Below are 23,882 nucleotides of genomic sequence, written 5' to 3' on the forward strand. Positions count from 1 at the left end.
AAATCAAATGAGTCTGGCTTGGTTTGTGTGGTCAACATCAGTTTTCGAAATGAACCAACCTCTGATGGATATCTGAATACTTTACAAGTTTCATCGAGATACCATCAAAACTGAAGACTGTATCATGTTCGCAAGCATTTTATACACAATAGCATTTTTTCATACTATCAAGGCCCATCTAATCATTTCAAGGCCCATAATCTAGGCATGCATGGGCAGATCTAGCTGTTTTTCGAAAGGAACCAAGCTCTAATGATTATCTAGATACTGTACAAGTTTCATCGAGATACAATCAAAACCGAAGGCTGTATCGTGTTAACAAGGAATTGTTTACAGGCGCACTGATTTGTTTTACTATCAAGGCCCTTAATCTAGGCATGCATGGGCGGATCTGGCTGGTTTTCGAAAGGAACCGAGCTCAAATGGATATGAAGATACTGTACAAGTTTCATCAAGATACAATCAAAACTGAAGGCTGTATCATGTTAACAAGGAATTGTTTACAGACGTACGGACGCATATACTACGTACACATTACCATCGCATAACATGATAAGCTCATCAGCCTATATATTTGAGTAATATGAATACGTGTATTATCTTATGATTACATGTTTTTGTTTTGTTGTTCTCTTTTTTCTGCTTCATTCTAATCTATGCAGCTGTTTTCCATTGCATGGCGTGATGTAAACCAGCATTGTATTTGTATATATTGTCTGCTTTTATGTCACTCTTGAAGTGAGGCTGAGCATTTATTAAATAAAAGTTGGAAAGCCGAGTTTCATCTTTAATTTGATACAAAACAAGTGGAATAAAAATACAAATATTTTGGTTTAATACAACAATATATCTGGGCCATCAGTCATAAAACATCTTATTAATATGTTATTTTCCTAACTTAAAGTATCTCTCTAATCATATGATATAATACCTAATATAATATCTGAAAAACTTAAGTTCACTTTCAATGATTTTTTCAAAAATACATACTTTAACATTGAAAACACTTTAAAACTTCTGCTTTCTTGTAATTCGATTATGAACAATTTAGGAAATTGTCTTAGGTTAAGAAATGACTTGAATAAGAAGTTTTATGAATACCTTTCCAGGAATAGCCCAAAACAAGTGTACGGAAAAATGCACATATATATAAGAATTTAAATTTTTAACCAAACATACCCTGTAAAAGAATATGATATCATTTATCTCTAATGAACTATAATAGAAGCATAATGTTAGTACACCCAGGGCACTGTTTCAATAAGATATCCAAGCCGTAAACATAACGCTGCTGAAGAGTTCTCGGGGATTCCCCTACAATCACAGGCAGGATCTATTCTTTCTTTTTTTTATTGAAACACAATTTACCCCCAAAACAGTGTAACACACAATTTACTCCAAAATGGGGTTACACACAATTTACCCCCAAAACAGTGTAACACACAATTTACACCCAAGACGGGGTTACACACAATTTACGCCCAAGACGGGGTTACACACAATTTACGCCAAAAACGGTGTAACACACAATTTACGCCCAAAACGGGGTAACACACAATTAACTCCAAAATGGGGTTACACACAATTTATGCCCAAAATGGGGCCACACACAATATATGCCCGAAATGGGGTAACAAACAATTTACGCCCAAAACAGTGTTACAATTTACGCCCAAACAGGGTTACACCTGGAAGTTGACGATCTTAAGCCTTCAAATCTTTATTGAAACAAGGTCCTGAATTTTTATACAAGCTTAGCATACCATGGATATGAATTGTTATGTGTAATGAGTTATGATAGAAGTATACTGATAGTACAATGTTATTCAGTATTTATCCATAATATACATGTTTATTTAGTCACATGTATACATGCATGAAAACATAAAATCAGGACACACAGACTTTTCTAATAATTAGCACTATCATGCAATAAACCCTTAGATGGATCTGTAGAAGCACAAAATAACAATGGTTTGAAGTATTTGTACAAGTGGTTGAAATTAGCACAAGCCCGTAAGCCCTGCACTGGTAAAATGCTTTCCAGGCTTACTCAAATTCTGGGATTTATACAGCAGGGCTTGCTCAAAAATGTGATGCCAAGCAGTAGTTTATGAAATTGGGCTTGTTCATCCAAAAGACAACTTCGATTATATTTGTAGTTGTTCAGATTGTTGAAATCAAAATAATGTTTGGAAAGTTTTCAATGTTGGCAATTATATAAAATTGGTTAACTTTTTGGTTTGGTCAAAGTTATCCAATGTGTTTGATTGGTCGATACTTATCCAATAAGAACTACTAACCAATCGAATCATTTTAATGACCGAACTAGCCAAATGATAACCTGTCAGACTTTTATACAATTGATGCATACATACAATGTCTCAAGAAGTTAAGCAATCCTGTTAGTACGGTATGTCAACTATGTACACGTCAACTATGTACATGTGAGGAATTTCAGGTCTGTACAATATCAGCTATACAAAGTTTTGATCTGCATTTACATGTATGTTTGTCATACATGAATTGTTCATACAATGTTCATGACATGTGAAACATCGCAATAGTTCAAGCCTGCAAGTCCAGGGTGTAGGCGAAACATACAGGTTTGTACAATATCAGTCATACACAGTTTTGTTCAGAATTTACATGCTTGTCATACAACATTTGTTCAATCAAAGTGCATGACGTGAAACATCGAAAGAGTTCAAGCCTTCAAGCCTTCAAGGCCTGGACGTTGGCGAATCAAAGTTTGTTTGTACAATGTAGATGATGGTCTCATGGGTTGTCCAAATGATGCATGCAATTGGTTCTAAGGTTTCAAGCCTTCCTGGCTAGTATATCAGCGATGTACGAGTTGTTCTTCGCGAGCACGTCAGCCCTCAATGCCGCCACTTTCTCCTCCAGTTCTTGATCGGACAGCGAGCCCATGGGCAGTGACCGCACCTGGGTCAGGAACCCAGAAATCAACTCCTCACCCTCCTAAAATAAAAATAAAATAGCTATCAAACAAAAACATGATGGTCTGGTATCTAGTTCTAATCCATGGCATAACAAGATAATCAATGAGAACATTTACACAGACAACAACCACTATAAATCAGTCATTTTAATAGACCAAAAAGTAGAAAAAGAGATTTTGAAAATAGAAGGGACACCTAAAGCCTTAAATGACAAATTACATCTAAATAGTTAAAACATTAAAAAATATTTGTTTCAGGAGTAATTTTGAAAAACAAAAGGTTAAGAAAGTAAATTCTGATAAATTAAAGACTTGAGACACTGAGAGCTACAGCTGTGCCAGCACCTGTTTGACAAGTTTACGTTTCTTCACTGCTGGTTCCCCATCTCCCTCCAGATCAGTTCCCGTGAGACTGACGCACTGATAGTCTTCCAGCTCACATGCCTTCTCTCGTGCAAACTGTGAATGGAACAGTCTCATATAAATACATATGTTTACATAAAAGACAGTACATATATGGATTCAAGCATTTTGGGTTGAACAAGCTATTTAATGAAAATACTAATATCAGCCATATTCTAATCCATAAGTCAAAAAGTCTTGTGCCATGATTACGAATAGTCTCAAGTCCAAGTTTCAGACTAAGAAATGCTCTTATATGATTAACAAAGAATCATATAAATTTTATTCTTTTTACAAAAATAAATGGAAGTGATTGTAAAAATTCAAATAGTAATAAAATTTACCACTTCAGTCTGAACACAGACTTGAGACTGTTCGTAATCATGGCCACCATAGTCAGACTATTTTGTATTTACATTTGCTGTTTGATCAAAGTTTGTACATGAACATGTTTGGTTGTCAATACATGCCCCCACCTCTACATGTGCCATTATTTACTACTTTTTTCAATGGGATCTTTGGTTAATGAAATACATATTAAAGTGACATCTTTCCCCTGTTAAATTACTTTCATATTAGTTATGTTTTGATCAATTTCAATCATGGACACCTAGGGCAGTATTCAAAAGTATTTTATCCTTAGATTTGCCAGTGATTAGTGTTTCCATTTTGTCTATTGGCCAGTTATTTTTAAGTCCAATCAAATCACTCAGATTCTAATCTAAGTTGGATCTAAGTTAGTTATTGAATACGGCCAGGACACTTTTTTACACACAAAGAAATGTTTATCTGGTTAAAACCATGAAATGTAAGTGTAAGATTGGCTGCTGGAAAGCTTGAAATACTCTACCTCCACCACATGTTTAGGGAAGTGGGCTAGTTCTGCAACATGGATTCCAAAACTCTGGTCACACACACCTGAAACACACAAAATGGCAGATTTTATCAAGGTTCTCACATGAATCACCCAAAAGGCAAATTTCAGAAAATGATGGTTATCCTTCTTTGTTTGATATATTTTAAAAATGTGTGTCCTAAAGCTGAAGTGTGAGGACTATTCCATTAAAACATATAGACCCGGGGGGATGGCAATTATTTTAATAGTATATAGGTGGGTGTCTTTTTTCATTAATTTGGACCCCAAAAGGGTAATTATGCTTCTGTAGGATGGTGGAATAATTTAAAAGTGCCCCCCCCCCCCCCCCCCGGAGGTATATGTTTAAATGGAATAGCCCTGAGTTAAAAAACAAAAGTTTGAGTCTCTAAACAAAGTCTGAGTCTCTTCACAAAGTTTTGAGTTCCAACACAAGAGTGAGTTCCAAAACAAAAGTGTGAGTCTTTAAACAAGTGTGTGTCTTAAAATAGCGTTCGAGTCTTTAAACAAAAGAGTGAGTTTTGAAACAAAAGTTAAGGGACTGCGAAATGATGCAAACAATGAGAAACCAGTTTTATTAAATGCTAGCCTAGTCACATACATCACACAGTTTTCTGTATTACACAATGTGCAATAAAACAATATAAATTCGCAAGTTTGTAAACAATTTAATTAAAAACAAGAATTGCTTAATTTGCTATATTCCAGCAAGTCATACAATTATTTTTCATTTTGGTTTTTTGATAAAGATTTATTTGAATGAAGTACTTAATTTTTCATTTTAATCATAAAATATTTCCTCTTGATTTCTTGAAATCATTCTTAAAATCTTTGTCACTTCGTGTATTTCAACAGGAAATGATGTCATGAACATATTGCAAAGTTATGACATCATCTAACCAGATGTGATGTCACTATTTTAAAGTTTATAGTAAAATTTGCTAAAATTATAGTGATATGTTGTGATTCTTTCTGGATATCATCTCAGTGTTCTTTCTACTCATAAATGGATTTAAAAGGATCAAATATGAAAATTGTTTAACATTCTTCCATGCAATGCGTGTAGCGCAAGAAATATAACTGATTTGTCAGTTTCTAATCCACTCATCATCACCTCATGTGAAAAAGGTCTTCTTGTTATTTATTACCAGAAAAGGGCATGTGATAAAAAGAATCTTACACTTAACATCATATAATATAATAAAGAGTTTCATTCAACTCATGAAATAATATTTCATGAAGTTGCAAGATGTACCTGGTTTGACCCTGTACAGTAACGTCAGTGTGTCGTTGGTGGTAAGGGCAGTTACATGTAGATTATTCACCGTCGGCACCTGGTCTGCCAACGACGTCAGTTCATGGAAATGGGTCGCAAACAGGCAGAACGACTTCAGCTTTGTTGCTATGTGCCTGCATGTATGTATATATGTAGCAAAAGGTCAGTTTTTGAATGATTCTAGTACCTGTAGGGATATTGTACGATCAAATCTTCAAATATTTTATTCTTGGTTGTAGCGCAATACCATATTAAAACAAAAATTATGGTTACAGTAGGTTTATTTGAAATGCAACTTTATATCATTCTTTTAGATTCCTGACACTGATATAGTTTTCATCAAAATTACTTCCTTTTACGATATTCAGTCACAACTTTTGATAGGATCATGATGGTCACATTCTGTAAAATAAATGCTGTTTTTGACAGATTTCAGCCTAACTTATGTGCACTGCTTTCTTTTTTCAAAATATTTAATATATGCAAATACCTTATAAGAAACAACAAGTTAGAAACCAGTTACAGCCATATTTAAATACTGATAATTTAGCAATTATCATAACCAATTTAGCCCAATTTGACCCTACCCTGATTGAGATAAGTGCAAGTCTTAAAACATGTTTGCATTCACAAGTTGTTCTTGTTAACAAGTTTGAGAAGATTTTGCTTAAGTAGATGATGAACAAAAATGCTGCAGACTGAAAACAAATTCTTCTTCTTATTTTATTTTTTTTCAAGTCAAACAAGGGGAACAACTCAATGAATTATAAAGCCACAGATATGAGCTTTTCTACACATGCTTGTATTGTCTCTGGCCACATGTGTACTAAGTTTCATTTGAATATCTTGAATGTTTTTTAGGAAAGGCCAAGGTTAAAGAAAAATGTCGGTCGGTAAGGTTATCACAATAACTGAACATATTTTCTTTGCAAAACAAATAAACTTAAAATACAACTAAAAATGCAAAGTACAGCAGTTTGTTGTACCACACACTTTGGTGTGCTACTTACTCTGAGATTGCCCAGGCGAGGCCAAAGCCGTCATAGGTGGAGGTTCCTCTGCCTAGCTCATCTATAATGATCAGAGAATCCTCAGTAGCAGACTGAAACAAAACATGCCTGATTAACTGTTATGACAGAATAACATAGCTTGGATAGTTTGATATTATTTTTTTATCCAGAATTTCAAAGTAATACAGGCAATATCCTGTCCAGAACAAGAAAACGTTTGTTTTGCAAACTGACATATTCAGACTCTTTATAGCTGAAAAGATTAGTATGAACAAGTTCTGTTGTCTACCTTTTCCTTGACCTTACCATATTTTATTCTTTAAAACATTTGTCATGATTTTTTTTATACACCATTAGACTTTTCATTTTAAGTGACATTATCAATGATGTCGGGCCAGAATATCTTATGTTTTTTCTTATGTTATGGGAGTAAGGGAAAACCTAGGCAGAACCCACAAACCAAGCACCTACCCTGAGTATGGCCGCAGTTTCTAGCATCTCGGCCATGAACGTTGACACGCCTTTCAGCTGACTGTCACCAGCCCCCACACGCGCCAAAATACTGTCCACTATAGAGATTTCCGCCTTGCTGCAGGGCACAAAACAGCCTAGCTGGGCCATTAATACAATCACACCTACCTGCAGATGCAATATGAAATATGATATTTTATAACAACAGAACTAAACAACATCTTAACTCAATCATACATTGCTAGTTCAATGTGTGTATTCATCATTGTGAAGTAAAATAAATCTTATCTACCATCACCTTTATAGAGCAAGTAAATACTGCTTTAAAATATAACATTATCCTGACACTGCACTTTCAGTCCATCAAACACTTGCATTGCTTGAATAAAGTTCATATGATATATAATTACACATAATTATTATTGATGGATAGTATAGTATATACAATTTTCTTTAGCTCAATTGTGACGAAAGCTAAGCTTATAGAATCACTCCCGAGTCCGTTTCCTGGACAGAAACCAGTACTGTGTCCTTTTTTGAGAGGCCATGAGAAAGTACCCCTGATGGGGATCAAACCAACAACCTCTTTGGTGAGAGGCGGACACCTATACCACTATACCACTCTCATCCCTATTGATGGATAGAAGATGTACAAAAACACAATACATACAGATCTGATGTATGTGGATTTTCCTCCCATATTTGGTCCGGTTATAATGTGGAACATCTGTTTACCTAGTAAAATACAAATGGTCAGGATTTAATCATACAGAAAATATTCAAAATAAATACCTCAGTCAACAAAAACTGTATCAAATCATGAATACTCCATGATTTAATCATCTCAGTTAATTAATGAAAATAATCTTGTTGAATTAGTTGAACAAAGTGCTTTGACTCGTTAAAAACACAAGTATTGTTGTTGATTTTTACATGCATACAAAGTTTCTATAAAATGTATATTTAAATGAATAATGACTTCAAAATTACGGTCAGTGGTTTTCAAGAAAAACTTGAGCAGTCTAGATTAATTGAAGATACACACATCATGTACTTTTAAAAAGACCCTTTCAAAAAAACTATTCTTCCCTTGAATCTGCCAAGCAGTTCCAGAGGAGAGCTGATTTAAACAAATAGATCACATTGACACACGATGGGCCGAGAAATGGTCACAATACTAAATAGGTCATTCTGTGATAAGGTGATCTAAAAACTTTTTTGAACCAACTTACCCTCTTCAAAAGAGATGTCATTCGGAATGAAGGCGATATCATCCTGCATCTCCAGGCATGGATGTCTGGCCTCCGTCAATCGGATAACCCCACTACCTGTTATCAACAATTAAGAATTGAATGTTTTAGTATTGTGGTTCATCAGTTTGTGAAACTCTTTGGTCAGTGTACCGTTATAAATCCAGTAAACACCAAAATTAAATATGTCACTCGTGGCTACCCACTCGTTAAATATTCATGTAGCTTTTGGTGCTCATTCAGTGAAATATATTGTGATCTTACACTGAAACAAGCAATTATCCCCAATAGATTCTTCTAAAATATGTTTTTACTAGTACACATGAGTGTTGTCACCGACCCTTCTCCCTGACTGTTGGCCGTATGTAAGGTATGGGCGCACACGTGGACACCTGGGAAAAGCTGACAAGCACGTCAAGCTGGGCAAGAATATCGTTCATCAGTAACATCGGCTCCACATAGCCCGCTGGAATTCAGAAATTATTGATTCTCAAACCTGTATACCCCTATTCATTTTTCACTATAATATCACTTATGAATTTATATTGTCCTAAAAAATCTGTGCAATTGCATGTTGATGAACGTTGCAGCTCAACATCGCAGCAGAAAATTAAAATTTCCATAAAAATTCAGTCATAAATTGAACAGAAAAATATATATTTTGGAATGTCAAATCTTTTCATTTTGATAAACTGATGTAATTTATATGAAGATACATTAGATAAATGTGACATCTTCAGCAAAAAATGTGTCCAGCCGAGAAAACCATGTTGATTAGAAAACAAACAAGATTTAACCAGATTGGGACATACAATTGTATGAGAAAAAATGCCTATGAATCGACAATTGTTTTTGTATAAGCTAATTTAAACATTCACAGTTTTCAACATATGAAAATTTCTTCCATCATGACTTCATTTTAACGACAATGTCACAATTTATTATACACTTACAAGCAATGTTGACAACTTCAGCGACAACACTCTTCTGCTGTTCTCCATACTCCTCCTTCGCCCCAATATACTCCCGGTTGTACTCGGCCATCGCCTTGTTATGGAAGCGGACCCCGTTGGTCTTCGTATCTAAGGTGATGTAGTTCTTGTTGTTACGGAGGGCTTTCTCCTCTTTCAAGGTCACACGGAAGTAGTACCCCAGCTGTGCACTGCTTTCAAGCTTTAAGACTTTGTTAGGTTCCAATCCAAGGTCCCGACTCACCTGACAGAAGAGGGATTCAGTTTAAAATTCTTATGAAGAATATGGTGCTATGTCATCATACGTTTAGCACTATGCACAAAAACAAATAAGTCAGATTGTCTGAATTGCAAAGTGAGGGATGGTAACAAATCTTAGTACTTATTCATGACTTTAGTTAAACAATTATCTTTCTTTACCCTTTATTACTGTCTTCTCACATTGATAACTCCTCCAAGGACTGTCCTGTCACATTGCTTACCACCCAAGTACTTTCCAGTAACATTGCTAACCCCAAAGTACTATCCTGTCATCTTGCGTACCCCCAAGAACTTTTATGTCACAATGCTAACCTCCAAGAAGTGTCCTGTCAAATTGATAACCCTCAAAAAGTTGAGATAGCATTACTGACCCAAAAGTTATCTCATGTCACATTACCAACCCCCAAGTTATGTCTATTCATGTTGCTAACCCCCACTCACTTCTACTCTGCCCTACAGAACCCACCTTGTTCATCTGTCCCTTAAAATTCTCCTCTAGTGAGTCTATATCCTCCTTGAGGGCAGTGAGGCCTAGATCACACTACCATCCCCGCCACCCCTCCACAGGTACTCCCCACCACCCCACCCACCTTGTTCATCTGTCCTTTAATACTCTCCTCCAGTGAGTCTATCCGCTCTTTGAGGGCAGTGAGGCCTTCATCGAAGTCGGCTTTGATCACAAACTCATGATTCTCCACCTGGCTCAGGTCCATAGTGGCTTCAACCATCTCCTGGTACTTGGCAAAGTCCATTAACATCTCCTGATATCAGAATAAATTCATTTATCCATGGTGTATTTTTCAAAGATGATACAAATATCTGCCCCAGAAAATTCTCAGACAAGATACAAGAATCTTTATTTAAAGTCGGGTATGTGTTAACAAGAAACATTAGCTCAATGAGCTATTTTCCGACATTGCAGACCAAAAGCAGATTCCTACAAGAAGAAAACAGCAAACATATTGGGATTATTATACAGTCATCAAAATTAGACTTTTGGATGAACAAGCCCAAATTCTTATACTATTGCTTGGCATCAAATTTTTTAACAAGCCTTGCTGTATAAAATTCAGTATTTGAGTAAGCCTGGAAGACATTTTACCAGTGCAGGGCTTGTGCTATTTTCGACCACTAATGACACATTGTCATTGGAATCATGTGTTCTCAGTTTCATATTATTGTTTTGCATAATTTCAAACTTAAAGCCAACATTTAAGTTTTACAAAATGACAACACTGCCAACAAGATCAACTAGGCATATAAAGATTTGTTTGTTTTCTTTTAAAGACAGATTTGATAAAAGCAAAATAATCCATATTCTAGAGTCCTGAGAGCTTTACTTTTGTTCTTACCTTCAGAGGGTTTGAGAAGACATGCATGAGCAGTGTCTTATGTTGGCTGTCTGTGCGTTCCAGAGTCTCCAGCAGGTATGGCATCTTGTCAATGGCTTGATACACCCGGTACACATCCTGGTGAAACACACAGGACGACTGTTACCGTATTTTCTCGACTATAAGGTGATTCGCTTATAAGACGGCCCCCTAACTTTGCCCATGAAATCTGGTGCTTTTTGTTTCGACTCGCTTATAAGACGGGGTCAATTTTTAAGCAAATCTAAAATGCTAAAATTCTTCTTAATGTGTAAAAATGTTCAAGCTCAACGGACAATTATCGAATTTCGCGGTAACTGATTTTGTTTTACTCAAAGAAAATGGCGGTCAACTGTGAGCTCTCAATTTGGAGGTAGGTTAAAAATGAGTACATGGTTACGCGTTTTAAGTTTGCAGGACGGGTCGTTACTTATCGGAATTGTAATAATTAATCAATAACAACGTATGTTTGTTTTAGTTGATTTTTTTATTGAAGACACCAATGAAGTTCTTCGGCAAAATAAATGGCTTCAATAACATAACTGCGAAAAGCCGAGGCATTCATTTCATGGTCTAATATACACATAATAAGAGTGCAGCGATGCAAATGCAAACAATCTCCTGTCAAAAAGGGGCATAACTCTTCAATTGTTAAAGCCAGAGTTAAGGGCCTTGCTATGCATATGAGTAGGAGTTACACAAAACGCCATGATTCATAAACATTGTGTAACAATGTCATGGGCAATTACTCCATACTTATTGGCAGCCACATGTTATACCCACACACTGCTTAACATTCCTCATAAGTTTCATCACTCTGGCAAGTATACTTTTGGAGATATGCACATCACAAGATGGCATGCTCTGTATGCTATTTTTAACTCAGTCAAGGGTTATAACTCTACTCTACTCTTACTGGAGGCAGCCACACGTTATACCACACACGCTTAGGGCTGTAACGATTCATCGGTGCATCGTGAAATCGCGATTCGGTACTCAACGATATACTGTATCGTATCGCATTATAAAAAATTGTATGTATCGCGTATCGTTAGATCGTTACCTAGACTTAAGATTTGTATGCTTAAAACACTTTGCAAACATATTTGCACGATCCGGTCAATTTGTTAACTTTCATTTTTAACTGTCGAAACAGCGAAAGCCACTTCCGCCGCATTTTTGCAGACAGCATGTAGAGCTAGCAAAATACGTTACAACTAGTTATCTTACTGATCAAAGTACACCGTGTTTATTTTTCAAACTAAAATGAAAAATGAAAATAAAATTATTAAAAAATTTGCAATTTATTTTTCTTTTTTAAATTTGATTTACAAAAGATATGAAAACAAGTGGAATCTGTGAGCTAGCTGTATTCGAAAATGCTGCTGAAGTGGCTTTCGCTGTTTTGACAGTTTTCAGTCGTCTGCAGTCAAGAATGGCGCAAGGAAATACTACCAGTAGTAAAGAGAAACCCTATATTGCGCCGGCAAAATATACGTCCAAAGCTTGGGAGAACTTTGGTTTTGCAAAGTAATACAATAAACTAGTTTATATTTGTAAATTGTGTCTGGCCAAATTAAATATAATGGAAACACTTCAAACATGACCACGCATCTTCGCCGATGCAAAATAACAAAAACATTAAAAATATAGTTTTGGTAAGGATATGCTCAATAGTTTACAAAATAGGCAAACATTGAAGTCATACATAAAAAAAATAATATATATATATATATAAGCGTATCGTGATATATCGTGAATCGCGTACTCCGTATCGTGATACGTATCGTATCTTGAGTTGAGTGACGATACACAGCCCTAGACACAGCCTAGCTTTACATTTCTTTAAAGTTTTATAACTCTGAAACACATATACTTTGGAGATACACTTGTCACAAACTGGGGACAGCCACAGCTTCACCCAAGGTGCACAACTTCTCATGCCGCTTTACATTCCTTTCAAATTTCATAACAGTTATTCTTGACTAAATACTTTGATATACATGTGCCAAATACTTTGATATACACGTGCCAAATACTTTGATATACACGTGCCAAATACTTTGATATACACGTGCCACGCATACTCTATAGACTATTTTTTAACTAAGACAAGGGCCATAACTCTGCACTAGCTAATGGCAGCAACACTCTAAAATCCACGCGCTCAACTTCATATGCTGCTTAACAGTTCTGTAAAGTCTCACTATCGGGCTAATAAAAAGAATTAAAAAAACTAAAAAAAGTTTTCTAAAATTGATAAAAGAAGCCTTTCATCCATGCAGTTGTGTATATTGGACATATCCCTACCTGAAGGTTGGCCTTCTTTCTCTGGAACTTCTTGGCCAGCCTCTGGAAGTCTGGAATCTTCCGTAACTGGTCCTCGTACAGCGTCTGTCGTAGCTCAGTGTCCTCGACCAGGGCCTCCACAATGTTCAAACGCTCCTCTGTACATGGATGATATCATGGAAATTTGTGCTTTAATCCGTTAATTTCTAAAACTTACATTTCTCTTATTTCATGTCATTTCTATTGTGTTTCACATCATTAAACATGATGCATTTCTTTTTTATTGACTTGTCATATTTTTTCTTCAAATACCGTTTTATATTGTGTATAGGGTGCACTTTTTTGCCCCAAAATTCAATTTTTAAAATCTATCTATAGTGTAAGGTTTCTAACTCTTACTCCACATACACAGTATAATACTGTATCTCATAAAAATTATTCATGTACGAGTTAATTCTTAACATCAAGTACGGACAAACAATGAAGTTTAACGTACCAATCTTGTTGATATCCACAAGAGGCTGTTTGACCCAGTGCCCCAGTAACCTCTGACCCTGAGCAGTTCTACACCTGTTCAGCAATCCTAGGACAGACTGGTTTTTGTTCCCTCCTGAAATGCAGCAAAACATACTTTTCTGGGGATTTACTCTCAATTTTGATAGTATGCACACTGCCATGAGTTGCTTCTGTATACATGACATATACATGACATATTTATAATACTTAGTGAAGTTTTGGATTTGCAACAGAATGGATTATTAATTATAATGACACCCCCCTCCCACCCTACCTCCCCGAATAAAATAGGGTTTCTGGCTACCTGACCGACCCTATCGATTTGGCACAGACTCAAATTTTTAAACACCCCTCTGCTTATTTCACACCTAGATTTACTCAAGCATTCAGCACCGAATGATGCAATAGTTCTTCGTTCCATATGACAATAAAAAATGCCGCTTGGCAGTTACTCAAATACATATTTCAAGGCACACCAGAAGAAACCATTTTACTCATTTAAAAATAACTTAGTTTTTTTAATAATATTTTTTAACAGCCTGTATTGGAATTTACCTTCGAGAGTATTGGGTAACAGGTTGAGTGCCCGGACAGCGGCAGCATCCAGCCTCATGTACTGGCCAAGGTCAAAGGTTGTGAGTGTGTATTGGCCGAAGTTTGTGTCATCTGAGAGGAGCTCTAAGTAGTGGACGACGGCCCCAAGCGCAGACATTGCCTGCTGCTTCTCTATTTCAGCTGGAATAATGATACACAAGGCCACGATTAATAAATTGTTTGTTTGGCTTTTTCTCAGGTATACATTTTTAGGTGAAAGTAGGTAGAGGGTTAATTTTTTACTTTCTAACCTCTTGACTTACATCATGAATGAGAGTGTCGGGGAGCAAATGCAATAACTCTTGGCTGCCATTGTTTTTCAGGAAAAAAACAACGTAACTCAACCATTTTTGAAGTCAGAGTTATGGGCCTTTTATACATGCCCATATTGTGTAGAAAGTTTCATTTGAAGTTTTTGTATGGCAATATAAACACAAGGACTATCACAATATCTTATCTTTGAAAAACAGACAAGAGAGCAAAACCAGGAAGTTAAATATACTGGTAGTTCCTTATTGTATTTATATAAAGGTCAAATATAAAACAAACAGTGATCATAGAATACATATCATGACATTTTTAACAGTCACATCAAATCCAGAAAAAATACCTTGACCATTCACATTTCAGTACAGATTTTCTGCTGGCACAGACATAATAATATCTGTCATGTGTTTCCGGTCCGGATAGAAAACTCTTACCCAAGGACAACTGCTTTGCCAGGTAACAAGGCTTGCCCAGGTATCACTATGCAGCGACCCTGTGGGTTGGGTTTTTCTATCCAGACCGGACACACATGATTGCTATTTTTTCTAGCAGACCTTAAATTATTTTTTTGTGAAAAAATTGATATAGAAAAAGCGCATTTTTGTACATTTCCCCAAAAAGCGTGTGCGATGATGTTTACTGATGTCATGACAAGCATTAGTTTTTATTCACTTCATACATCAAGAAGTTCCTTCAATATAACTTTAGGGGTATTTAAGATGTAATTTTGTTTTGTTTTGAAGCTATATTATTTTTTTAGTTAATGTCTATGGAAATCATATATTGAAATATTATAACTATGCTTACATAAAGTGTACAGGTATAATGAGATCAATAAAAAGTATTGTGTCACAGCACGTGACTCATCTAGCATGGGGGTGACATATATAGTTTTTCAACATGGCTGAATTTACCAAAAATGCCTATGTGGTGTCCTAGAAAAGGTTTTCAGACATATTGTCAAGATTTAGATTGCTAGACAAGACTCCCAACAAACAGCTGTACATACCGAGAGCAGCTGCGTTCGCTTGTTCTCCTTTCTTCACTTTGAGAAGTCGATTCATGTCCTGTACGCTGTCCTTACTGCTGAACTCACCTGCCAGAGATATCATCATTACAGAGCTAGAAAATGTAACTAAGATTATGAAAGATATGAATCTCACTAACAGTCCTATATAAATATATATGAATAAACAAATTTATTTAATACTACTTAGAATCATATGAAAGATTAGCTACTAAGATATGGGAAAAGGGGAGTGGGGTTTTATAAGTTGTTTGTCATCTTTTAAACAAACTCTTCATATAATGATGATTTACATAACTTAAACAATGTTCATCCATAATATAATTTAAACCCAAACTAGAGCACATTTGCTCTAATGTTGTTTTCCAGTCAAAAATCGCATTAATTATTCCTGTCAGAGTCTGAATATCCAGATTATTTCTCGAGTAATGGCAAGGATTTAAGTTTGTGCATAATAAAAGCGCCAACAACAACACCAAGGCTACGACAATACACTGCTGTTTTACTTTGACCTTACAAATCATTTCTCATTTTAAGATACTCAGTGACTGGCCTTACTTTTTTTCCTCTCCGTGATCATGACCCCACTGCGTTCAAGCACTTCTTTCAGTTTCCCGCCATCGTTACTCACGTCGCTGGATGCAATAAGGCACTCTTTTGGTCCCAGCTGTACCAACAACGCCTGTACAAAAAAATATGATGGTCTTGATCAGGATAAAATGAAACATGATTGAAAAAACAACATTGTGCCCTGAACAAAACAATATCGTCTTGATAAACATAAATGTTAAACTTGAAAATTATACATGATTGGGAGCCAAGTTGTAACAACATTATATTCATCATTATTAGCACATAGTTATTCAAGAGTGTGGTCTGGTGTTGTTGAGAAACCTAATTCCCAGCAGAGTATCCCTTGGAAACGCACTTGTCCAGCTTTGTGACCACTAACTAAACTTTCATGAAAATAGGCCTAGAAATTAACTCCTTAAATTGTGAGAGGGGTTGCACAAATCAAGGCGTAAACAGACATGTTACCATGTCGAAATAATTATGATACATGTGAAAATTTTGTTTGAGTGTATAAAGACTTGCACATACCTCAAGGTTTGAGAACTGGTCATTGTCTGTGAACTCGGTGACGAGAAACTTCCTCAGGGTGGCATCAGCATACCCGACACCCACAAGCTGTTATAAGGGATCATACATTATTAGCAATGGATGAAATACATGTTTATGGATTTGGGCTCGATTTTCATTAACAGTTAGTTCTTAACAATTGGTTCAATGTAACCAGGCCCCAATATCTCGAAACATCATAAGTCCCTCATAACATTATTACTATTATGCTGTGGTATAATTTGTGTTATATTGACATTCTTAAGAGGTTTTGGACTTAACAAGGAAATCATCTTAATTATAAACACAATAAACTACATTTTATCTATTAAAATCACAAATAAGAAATTTGGCTGAATGAAGCTTGTTACGGTAAAAACTTTCGAGAAATTAGGGCCATGATTTAAGCACTTTTTTGTGTTCATTAAGTTTTAGATCCACTTGTTTTTAGATTCACTTGTTTTTTAAGTCTTATACTTGTATTTTATTCAAATATAATCTCTATATATTCACAATATTACAGGTACATACATTTATCAACTAAACATTACACACATGCATTAATTATGCATACATGTATAATTATGCTAACAGAAGACGTAAGACATTTTACATAACTGAGAGTTAGAAAATAATCTCATGGACTGAGGTCAATGCATACATGTTCAAATCAAAGACTATAGATAGATAGATAGTTCATTCACTACACAAAATGTAAGCTTACAAGCTGTTAATCACAGTATGTATTTTGCCGTAATTCATTTTTTTTTTAAATATATAGCACCATAATTCGCGTATATGAACTACAAAAATCTGACTGACTGCTACATTCAAGTATCTCACCTTGTCTGACTGACTGTTACATTCAAGTACATATCTCACCTTGTCTGACTGACTGTTACATTCAAGTACATATCTCACCTTGTCTGACTGACTGTTACATTCAAGTACATATCTCACCTTGTCTGACTGATTATTACATTCAAGTACATATCTCACCTTGTCTGACTGACTGTTACATTCAAGTACATGTCTCACCTTGTCTGACTGACTGTTACATTCAAGTACATATCTCACCTTGTCTGACTGACTGTTACATTCAAGTACATATCTCACCTTGTCTGACTGACTGTTACATTCAAGTACATTTCTCACCTTGTCTGACTGACTGCTACATTCAAGTACATATCTCACCTTGTCTGACTGACTGTTACATTCAAGTACATATCTCACCTTGTCTGACTGACTGTTACATTCAAGTACATATCTCACCTTGTCTGACTGACTGTTACATTCAAGTACATATCTCACCTTGTCTGACTGACTGTTACATTCAAGTACATATCTCACCTTGTCAGCTGCCAGCTTCACCCCAATGACGCCCACAGAGTTGGCCATATCTACGCTCCCGAATAGAATGTCCTCAAACTGGGTAAGGTTGCCAGGAGACGCCTGCAGTTTCAGTAAATAGAGTAGTGAGATGGGGTGCAAGTGAATATCATTAGGCTTTATTACTTTTATCTAACATTTTTAAGATCAAATTACAACAACTTGCATTGTTATTATCAAAACAACAACATATCGGTAATAAACATTACTGATGTTTAATGTCATATTTAGTTGAATTCATGCATGGTAGCTGAAATAAGCACAGGCCTTCACCGGTTAAATGTTCTTCGGGGCTTGTTCATTTTATAGAGCAGGGCTTGTTACTTTTTTAACATTAAGCATCAATGTTAGAATTTGGGCTTGCATACATGCTGTATTTCTGAGAGGCTTCCCAGGGCATTTTGGTCTGAATTCCAGGGGATTTTGATATTAGACCAGGGGATTTTTTTATCTCGGCAAAAATTAAGCACAATATCAAAATTCCGATTTCCCCCCCCCCCCCCGACCAAGGGATATGGCATTGTTCATTTAAGTCTTCATTTGGATGATATTATAATAGACAATGTACCGCCATACCAACACATACTCAGCTTTCCTTTATATGACAAGCCCTCCACTTGTAATATATTTTCTGGGCTTGTCAGAGAACAAATTTACAATGCATACAAACACGTAGAAGGTGCTCGCGCTTTTACAATTTCTTTGGAAAGGGGAGGTAAGCATTCAGACTTGTTGAACCTCAACAGTGTAATTTTGATAAACTGACCAGACTCGATATAGCTTATTAACATAGAACAGACCTTGAAGCCCAGACTCCAGTCATTGTTCTTGGCCCCTCCCTTGTTCTTGTACACCTCGACGCGGTACTGACGAACCAGGAGCAGGTCTCGCACTAAGGACTCGAAATTCATACGACTCAACGTAACACTCTCCACCTTTCTTTCACCTGTCAATCAAAAATAGAGGAACAATTGACACAATAAAGTACAGCAACAAAGAGGCAGCATGAAAAGAGACCTTATGTTTCAAGGATTGGGTAAATTAACCGGAATTTTTGTGCACAAAAAGAGACTCATCATTCACTTTGTGGACAACGCCCCTGTCCATTCAACAGACTGAAATGTTTGCGTTACATTTTTCCCCACAAAACTTTACATATGGCAAGCATCCCAGAATTGAAGACAAAGAGACTAACATAAGGTCTTCATTCATGCTGTCTCTTTGTTGTATTACTTCATAAGTGTTTTGAAAGATAAAGGAAGAAGAAATGTTGTCTCACAGATGCAATAATTGATACTCAACATCTTACAGATCTTCTGGAGTAACAACACCTTTTAATTTTGTTGATACACAACGTAAATAAAACTGTTTGATTTTAAGATTATGAATGCCTCAGAGAGATTTTGTTGGCTTACTGGAATATCATCTGCACCTCAGTTCTACATTATAAATGTGTGGACTCAAAGTCCCATAGCTATTTAGTCAATGTTGTGTTCTAGGTAAATTATGCCGTATCATTAATAAGTTATAATAATAACATTGCAATACGGAACAAAAGTGGTACAATATGCATTGTGATGAAATTAACATTTTTCATGTTAATTTATACTATCAGACATCGTGAAAACTATACTCCAAGTTTTTTTCATTTCTCGGTGAGTTTTAAAATTAGGAACAAGTGTTCTCTTTACACTAGTATATTATAGTATACAATAGCGCTTGTTCTTTTTATTATTTTTGCAATGGCATAAATATGCCAAGTTAGTTAAAGCCATTAAATTATCATTTTTATCACTATTATCCATTGTCTAACATGAAAATAGGCATACAGTTTATATTTGTTTACCTTTTGTACTTTTGAAAGTTATATTGCAATACGCCATAGAAATATCAGGAAATATTGTGATCTGTTTTTTTCGAACAATACCAATCCAAACAATTAATTTTTCCATATGGATGCATTCAGGAGAGTGAAATCATTGCAAAAAGAGAGAAATCTAGGTTAAATAATAAGTCTAAGTTTTGTAGAAGAAATAGTTCTTACCGGATCCCAGCATTTTGACGACGGATGTAGTCTTAAACACTTCCTTTGCCACAAACACAGCATCTTGACCATGGACGCTGTAGTATTCCTGTGTGAAATGTAAATGATCTATACACTCGGCAAAACTTCTTTACATAAGGGCTATTCCATTTAAACATATAACCTCCAGGGGGAGGGCACTTTTAAATAATGCATCCCCCCTACAGAATGTGGGGTCCAAATAAGCGTAAAAAGACACCCACCTATATACTATTTAAATAATTGCCTTCCCTCCGTGGGTTATAGGTTTTACTGGAATAGCCCTAAGTTTGAACAGCCACAAAATCAAACATTTCACTCTATGAAATTTCTTGATTTATTATTATTTGAATTTCGATTTCAAAATACTGTACTTGTAAATGAGTATCTGCTATTTGCTTTTTGCTCATCAAAGATAGAAAAACCAACATATTCTATACAAAGTTTTAAAAGAATGTTTCTGTAAACATATAGCATTATTTTTGTTCAATACCGAGTAAAAAGCGAAGCTCTTCATAAAAGCTGCACATTTTTAGCAAAAAAATGAAGATGCTCTGCAAATGCTTTATTTTGGCCAATACTGCACAAAGCTTTGCAAAAGCTGCACTGTTTTGGCCAAAAGTATGAAGGTCACCTTCACAAACTCTGTGCTTTTATTGATTTTTTTAAGCTTCACATAAGCTTCGGGTTCTTTTTGCCAATACCGCATCATTTTGCGGAGCTTTTAGCACCACTTTTGCGAAGCTTTTAGCACCACTTTTGCGGAGCTTTTAGCACCACTTTTGCGAAGCTTTTAGCACAGTTTTAACCACGCTTTAGCGAAGCTTTTTTTACATGGGCGGTAGTCGATCAGTCTCTTTTATAATAGTAATAGTACTAGTATAAATTTTACACATTACAGAAAGAAATTGAAACAATCCAAAAAGGCATATATGTTTAGGTCAAATTTCATGCGTTAAGAATTCAAAGGAATTTTATTTTTACCTAAACCAGATATTGAGAAACTTTGTTAGCAAAAGTTATTAAACCACCATTTACTTACCGTCCTATCAAAGAAACGTAGAGTTGTTGAAGATTTCTGAAAATATATGCAAATTTCAAATTGTAACTAGACATAAATGATGCCTATACTCATTAAATCATTGACTAAGTCTTGTAGATCTATATAAATTGGAAATACAACCTAATGGACTGCAGTCTTCATTTCAATGTTTACAAATAGCCCACCGTTCAAGTTAAATGAACGGGCCAATGCAACAATTTCTATAATCAATTTAAATAATGGCAAATAAAAGTTAACAGGTTGGGCAATTTTCCCAAATGAGCTTTTATATCTCATTTATCTTTAAAAGCCTGATTGAGCGATTTTTTTAATCATAAGAAAGCTTGGAATTAAAAACAATGTTTTTTTGCATCTTAAAGTGTAGGATGGAGGGTTTTGCACCAGTCAATTGTAACCACGGCCCTCCAGGTCCGGGGGTATACCGAGGACAGCCGGGGAAAGGGGCCGTGTTTTTATCTTCCAGGTAACCCCGCAGTGCCGGTGAATGCCGTGGTTTTGTCTTTGCGCCAAAAAGCGGGGAATGGGCCTTATCCATGGTCCCTGGTGTGCGGGGGCATTTGGCGGTGATTTTACCAGCAGTTGGTTCCCGCAGGGCGAAGATCTTACCTGGGCTTGGCTTGAAAATCAAAGTCCCCGCTATTCCCTGGGCCTGGGGGGGGGGGGGGGCCATGGTTACAATTGACTGGTGCGTTAGCGCTAGAAACTATAATGATAACTCTGGACCCTTTCTTTAAAAAAATCATGACACAGCAGAAACACCCACAAGATGGTCCTGTATCACGCTCCAGGGTGGTTGGAAATTTTAAAAATAGTACCTTTGAATGAAATGCAACATTTTAACACTTTTGAAAGTGAAAATAAAATATCGTTACTTTTTTGCTTTTATCTATTAAAATATATTATTTTTGCCAGAAAATTTACACCCAAAAAGTGTTGAGAGTTGAAGAATTGATGTCTTCTTGCTGAGACAGAACAAAAAAAATCATCGAAGGCTTTTACTTTCTCTGTCTGAGAAATCCCGTTAATTTCTTAAAAAGATGGGAATTCTCAGTTAAGTCAAATGACAGCTTCATTTTCTTAACCAGAAAGGCCCTTACCCCTTCTAAAATGGTGTAAGAAAATATTAATAGACTGAAAGATTTTCTGAGGATAATTTTACAACATAAAAATGAATCAAGCATGACTGGGTGTCAAGATAAATGGAATCATATTGCTTTTAAAGAAAGTAAAATGCATTAAATATGTACTCCATTTCAGCGGATTTTTGTGGTTGATTTTCACTTTCAGACTTAAAGGGATACAGTATTGCCATTAAAGCTCATTTGTCATGGAATCAGGACAAAAATAAGAAAATGTAGTCAACAGTAGATGCGCGGTCGGTTCCTGTGAGTATCATCAAAAATGCAATAATACTTTCATTGTATTTATTCAATTCGACTTGCGTCTTGTAGCGAACATGAATACAAATTCATCTTTTCTTGTTATTTTATTTTTATGACTTCAACTTACCTCTGGCAGTGACCTGAAGTAACTCAAAAAGCCTTGCTCCTGTGGCAGGTCTAAAACAGAAAAATAAAAGTAAAATTCTAGCAGGCCTGGATTTCGAACACATTTGGGTACGAATAGGATTCGTAATGATCTTTCAGTGGAACGATTCGATCATGACATGCATATCCATATAAAAATGTGTTTCGATAATTGAAATGATACAAATTTACGTTGGAAGTTAGAATTTACAATGATCAGATCAAAACAAATGACTTACCAAGCTTTAATTCTTGATTCGGCTGAAGTGCCATTGCGCAATCCGCGGGAAATTGACCGGTGTCTAATATAATATTTCTATTTTACTAAAAACCGTACGATTTACCGGCCGTGTTCAGAGAAGCAGGTTAAAATAAAATGTTGGTTCAAATTAATGCCAAAAGTTTTAAAATGCAATTTACAAGGTATGCTCGATAAACACATAAATACTAATACAAACTTATTTTCTTCTAATTTTTCCCTGTCAAAGCCGGAGTCCCTCATTGTGCATTGTTGAAAGCATTGCGGGAAGCATGGGGACAGCGCATGGTGTAATAGAACAGTGTCGGTCCCAACAAATTAAGATTTTAAAAGTTTAAATCTATATACAAGTTTTCTGAATATTTATTTTGATATGGATGAATGGAGAAAGGATCTGATTGTTTCTGGATTTTCATCCGATTCCGGGTGAATCCTGTCTACTCGTTCCAGTCTCTGATCGGTTCTGGGGAAGAAAGAGTTTCTGTATGTGTTACAGTTAATGCGATCTTGGTAAGAATTGTTGCTGCCCCTTGTCATACACTCGTTTTTATTGAAAAACTAATTTCAATTGATGTCCACCAGTCCTTTGTATATCCCGAAGAGCATAGTGAACTGTTTCCGGTGCTGTTGTAGCGAATCTTAACCTAGGCTTTCCAGCATGTTGACTATGCATCCTAGGTTTTTGGACATGTAGTTCCCTGTGACAAAGCGTGTGCACCTATCTCAGCCTTTGTATTGGGATTCCAGACGGTGGTTGCATATTCCAGTCCAAACCCACTAGCATCGTGTAACTTGCAGCCGATACCTTCTGACAACAATAGTTCAGGTTCCTTCTTATGAAACTTATTTTTCTGTGCCCCTTTGAACTTTTGAAGTGACACCATCAATGTGATTTTATCATGTAAGGTCATTTGTAACAGTTCT

The 23,882-nt window shown here is 35.9% G+C and overlaps 1 protein-coding gene across 1 annotated transcript; it reads right to left on the reverse strand.

The window, feature by feature from the left end:
• Nucleotides 1-774: 774 nt before the first annotated feature.
• On the reverse strand, nt 775-22,987 carry LOC128239395 (DNA mismatch repair protein Msh2-like). The gene is made up of 24 exons (XM_052956019.1): nt 22,939-22,987; nt 22,683-22,732; nt 21,153-21,188; nt 20,093-20,180; nt 18,849-18,994; nt 18,010-18,111; nt 16,642-16,728; nt 16,099-16,222; nt 15,523-15,609; nt 14,208-14,387; nt 13,633-13,746; nt 13,158-13,294; nt 10,830-10,946; nt 10,068-10,238; nt 9,199-9,460; nt 8,586-8,711; nt 8,228-8,323; nt 7,666-7,730; nt 6,996-7,163; nt 6,525-6,616; nt 5,494-5,648; nt 4,215-4,282; nt 3,308-3,421; nt 775-2,982 (listed from the first exon to the last, which is right to left on the reverse strand). The coding sequence occupies exons 1-24, from the start codon at nt 22,970-22,972 to the stop codon at nt 2,821-2,823; spliced, it is 2,781 nt and encodes a 926-aa protein (XP_052811979.1). The 5' UTR covers nt 22,973-22,987; the 3' UTR covers nt 775-2,820.
• Nucleotides 22,988-23,882: the final 895 nt, after the last annotated feature.

Source organism: Mya arenaria, chromosome 6 (genome assembly GCF_026914265.1).
Source record: "Mya arenaria isolate MELC-2E11 chromosome 6, ASM2691426v1".
Classification (NCBI taxonomy): Eukaryota; Metazoa; Mollusca; class Bivalvia; order Myida; family Myidae; genus Mya; species Mya arenaria.

Bases quoted from the DNA above. Each gene is read 5' to 3' on its own strand.
- LOC128239395 (XM_052956019.1), bottom strand. From the start codon at position 22,972: ATGGCACTTCAGCCGAATCAAGAATTAAAGCTTG. The intron at 14,388-15,522 runs GTATGTACAGCT...TCATTATTCCAG, and splicing joins AGCGAACGCAGCTGCTCTCG to CTGAAATAGAGAAGCAGCAG. The intron at 10,947-13,157 runs GTAGGGATATGT...GTGTTTCACCAG, and splicing joins GAAAGAAGGCCAACCTTCAG to GATGTGTACCGGGTGTATCA.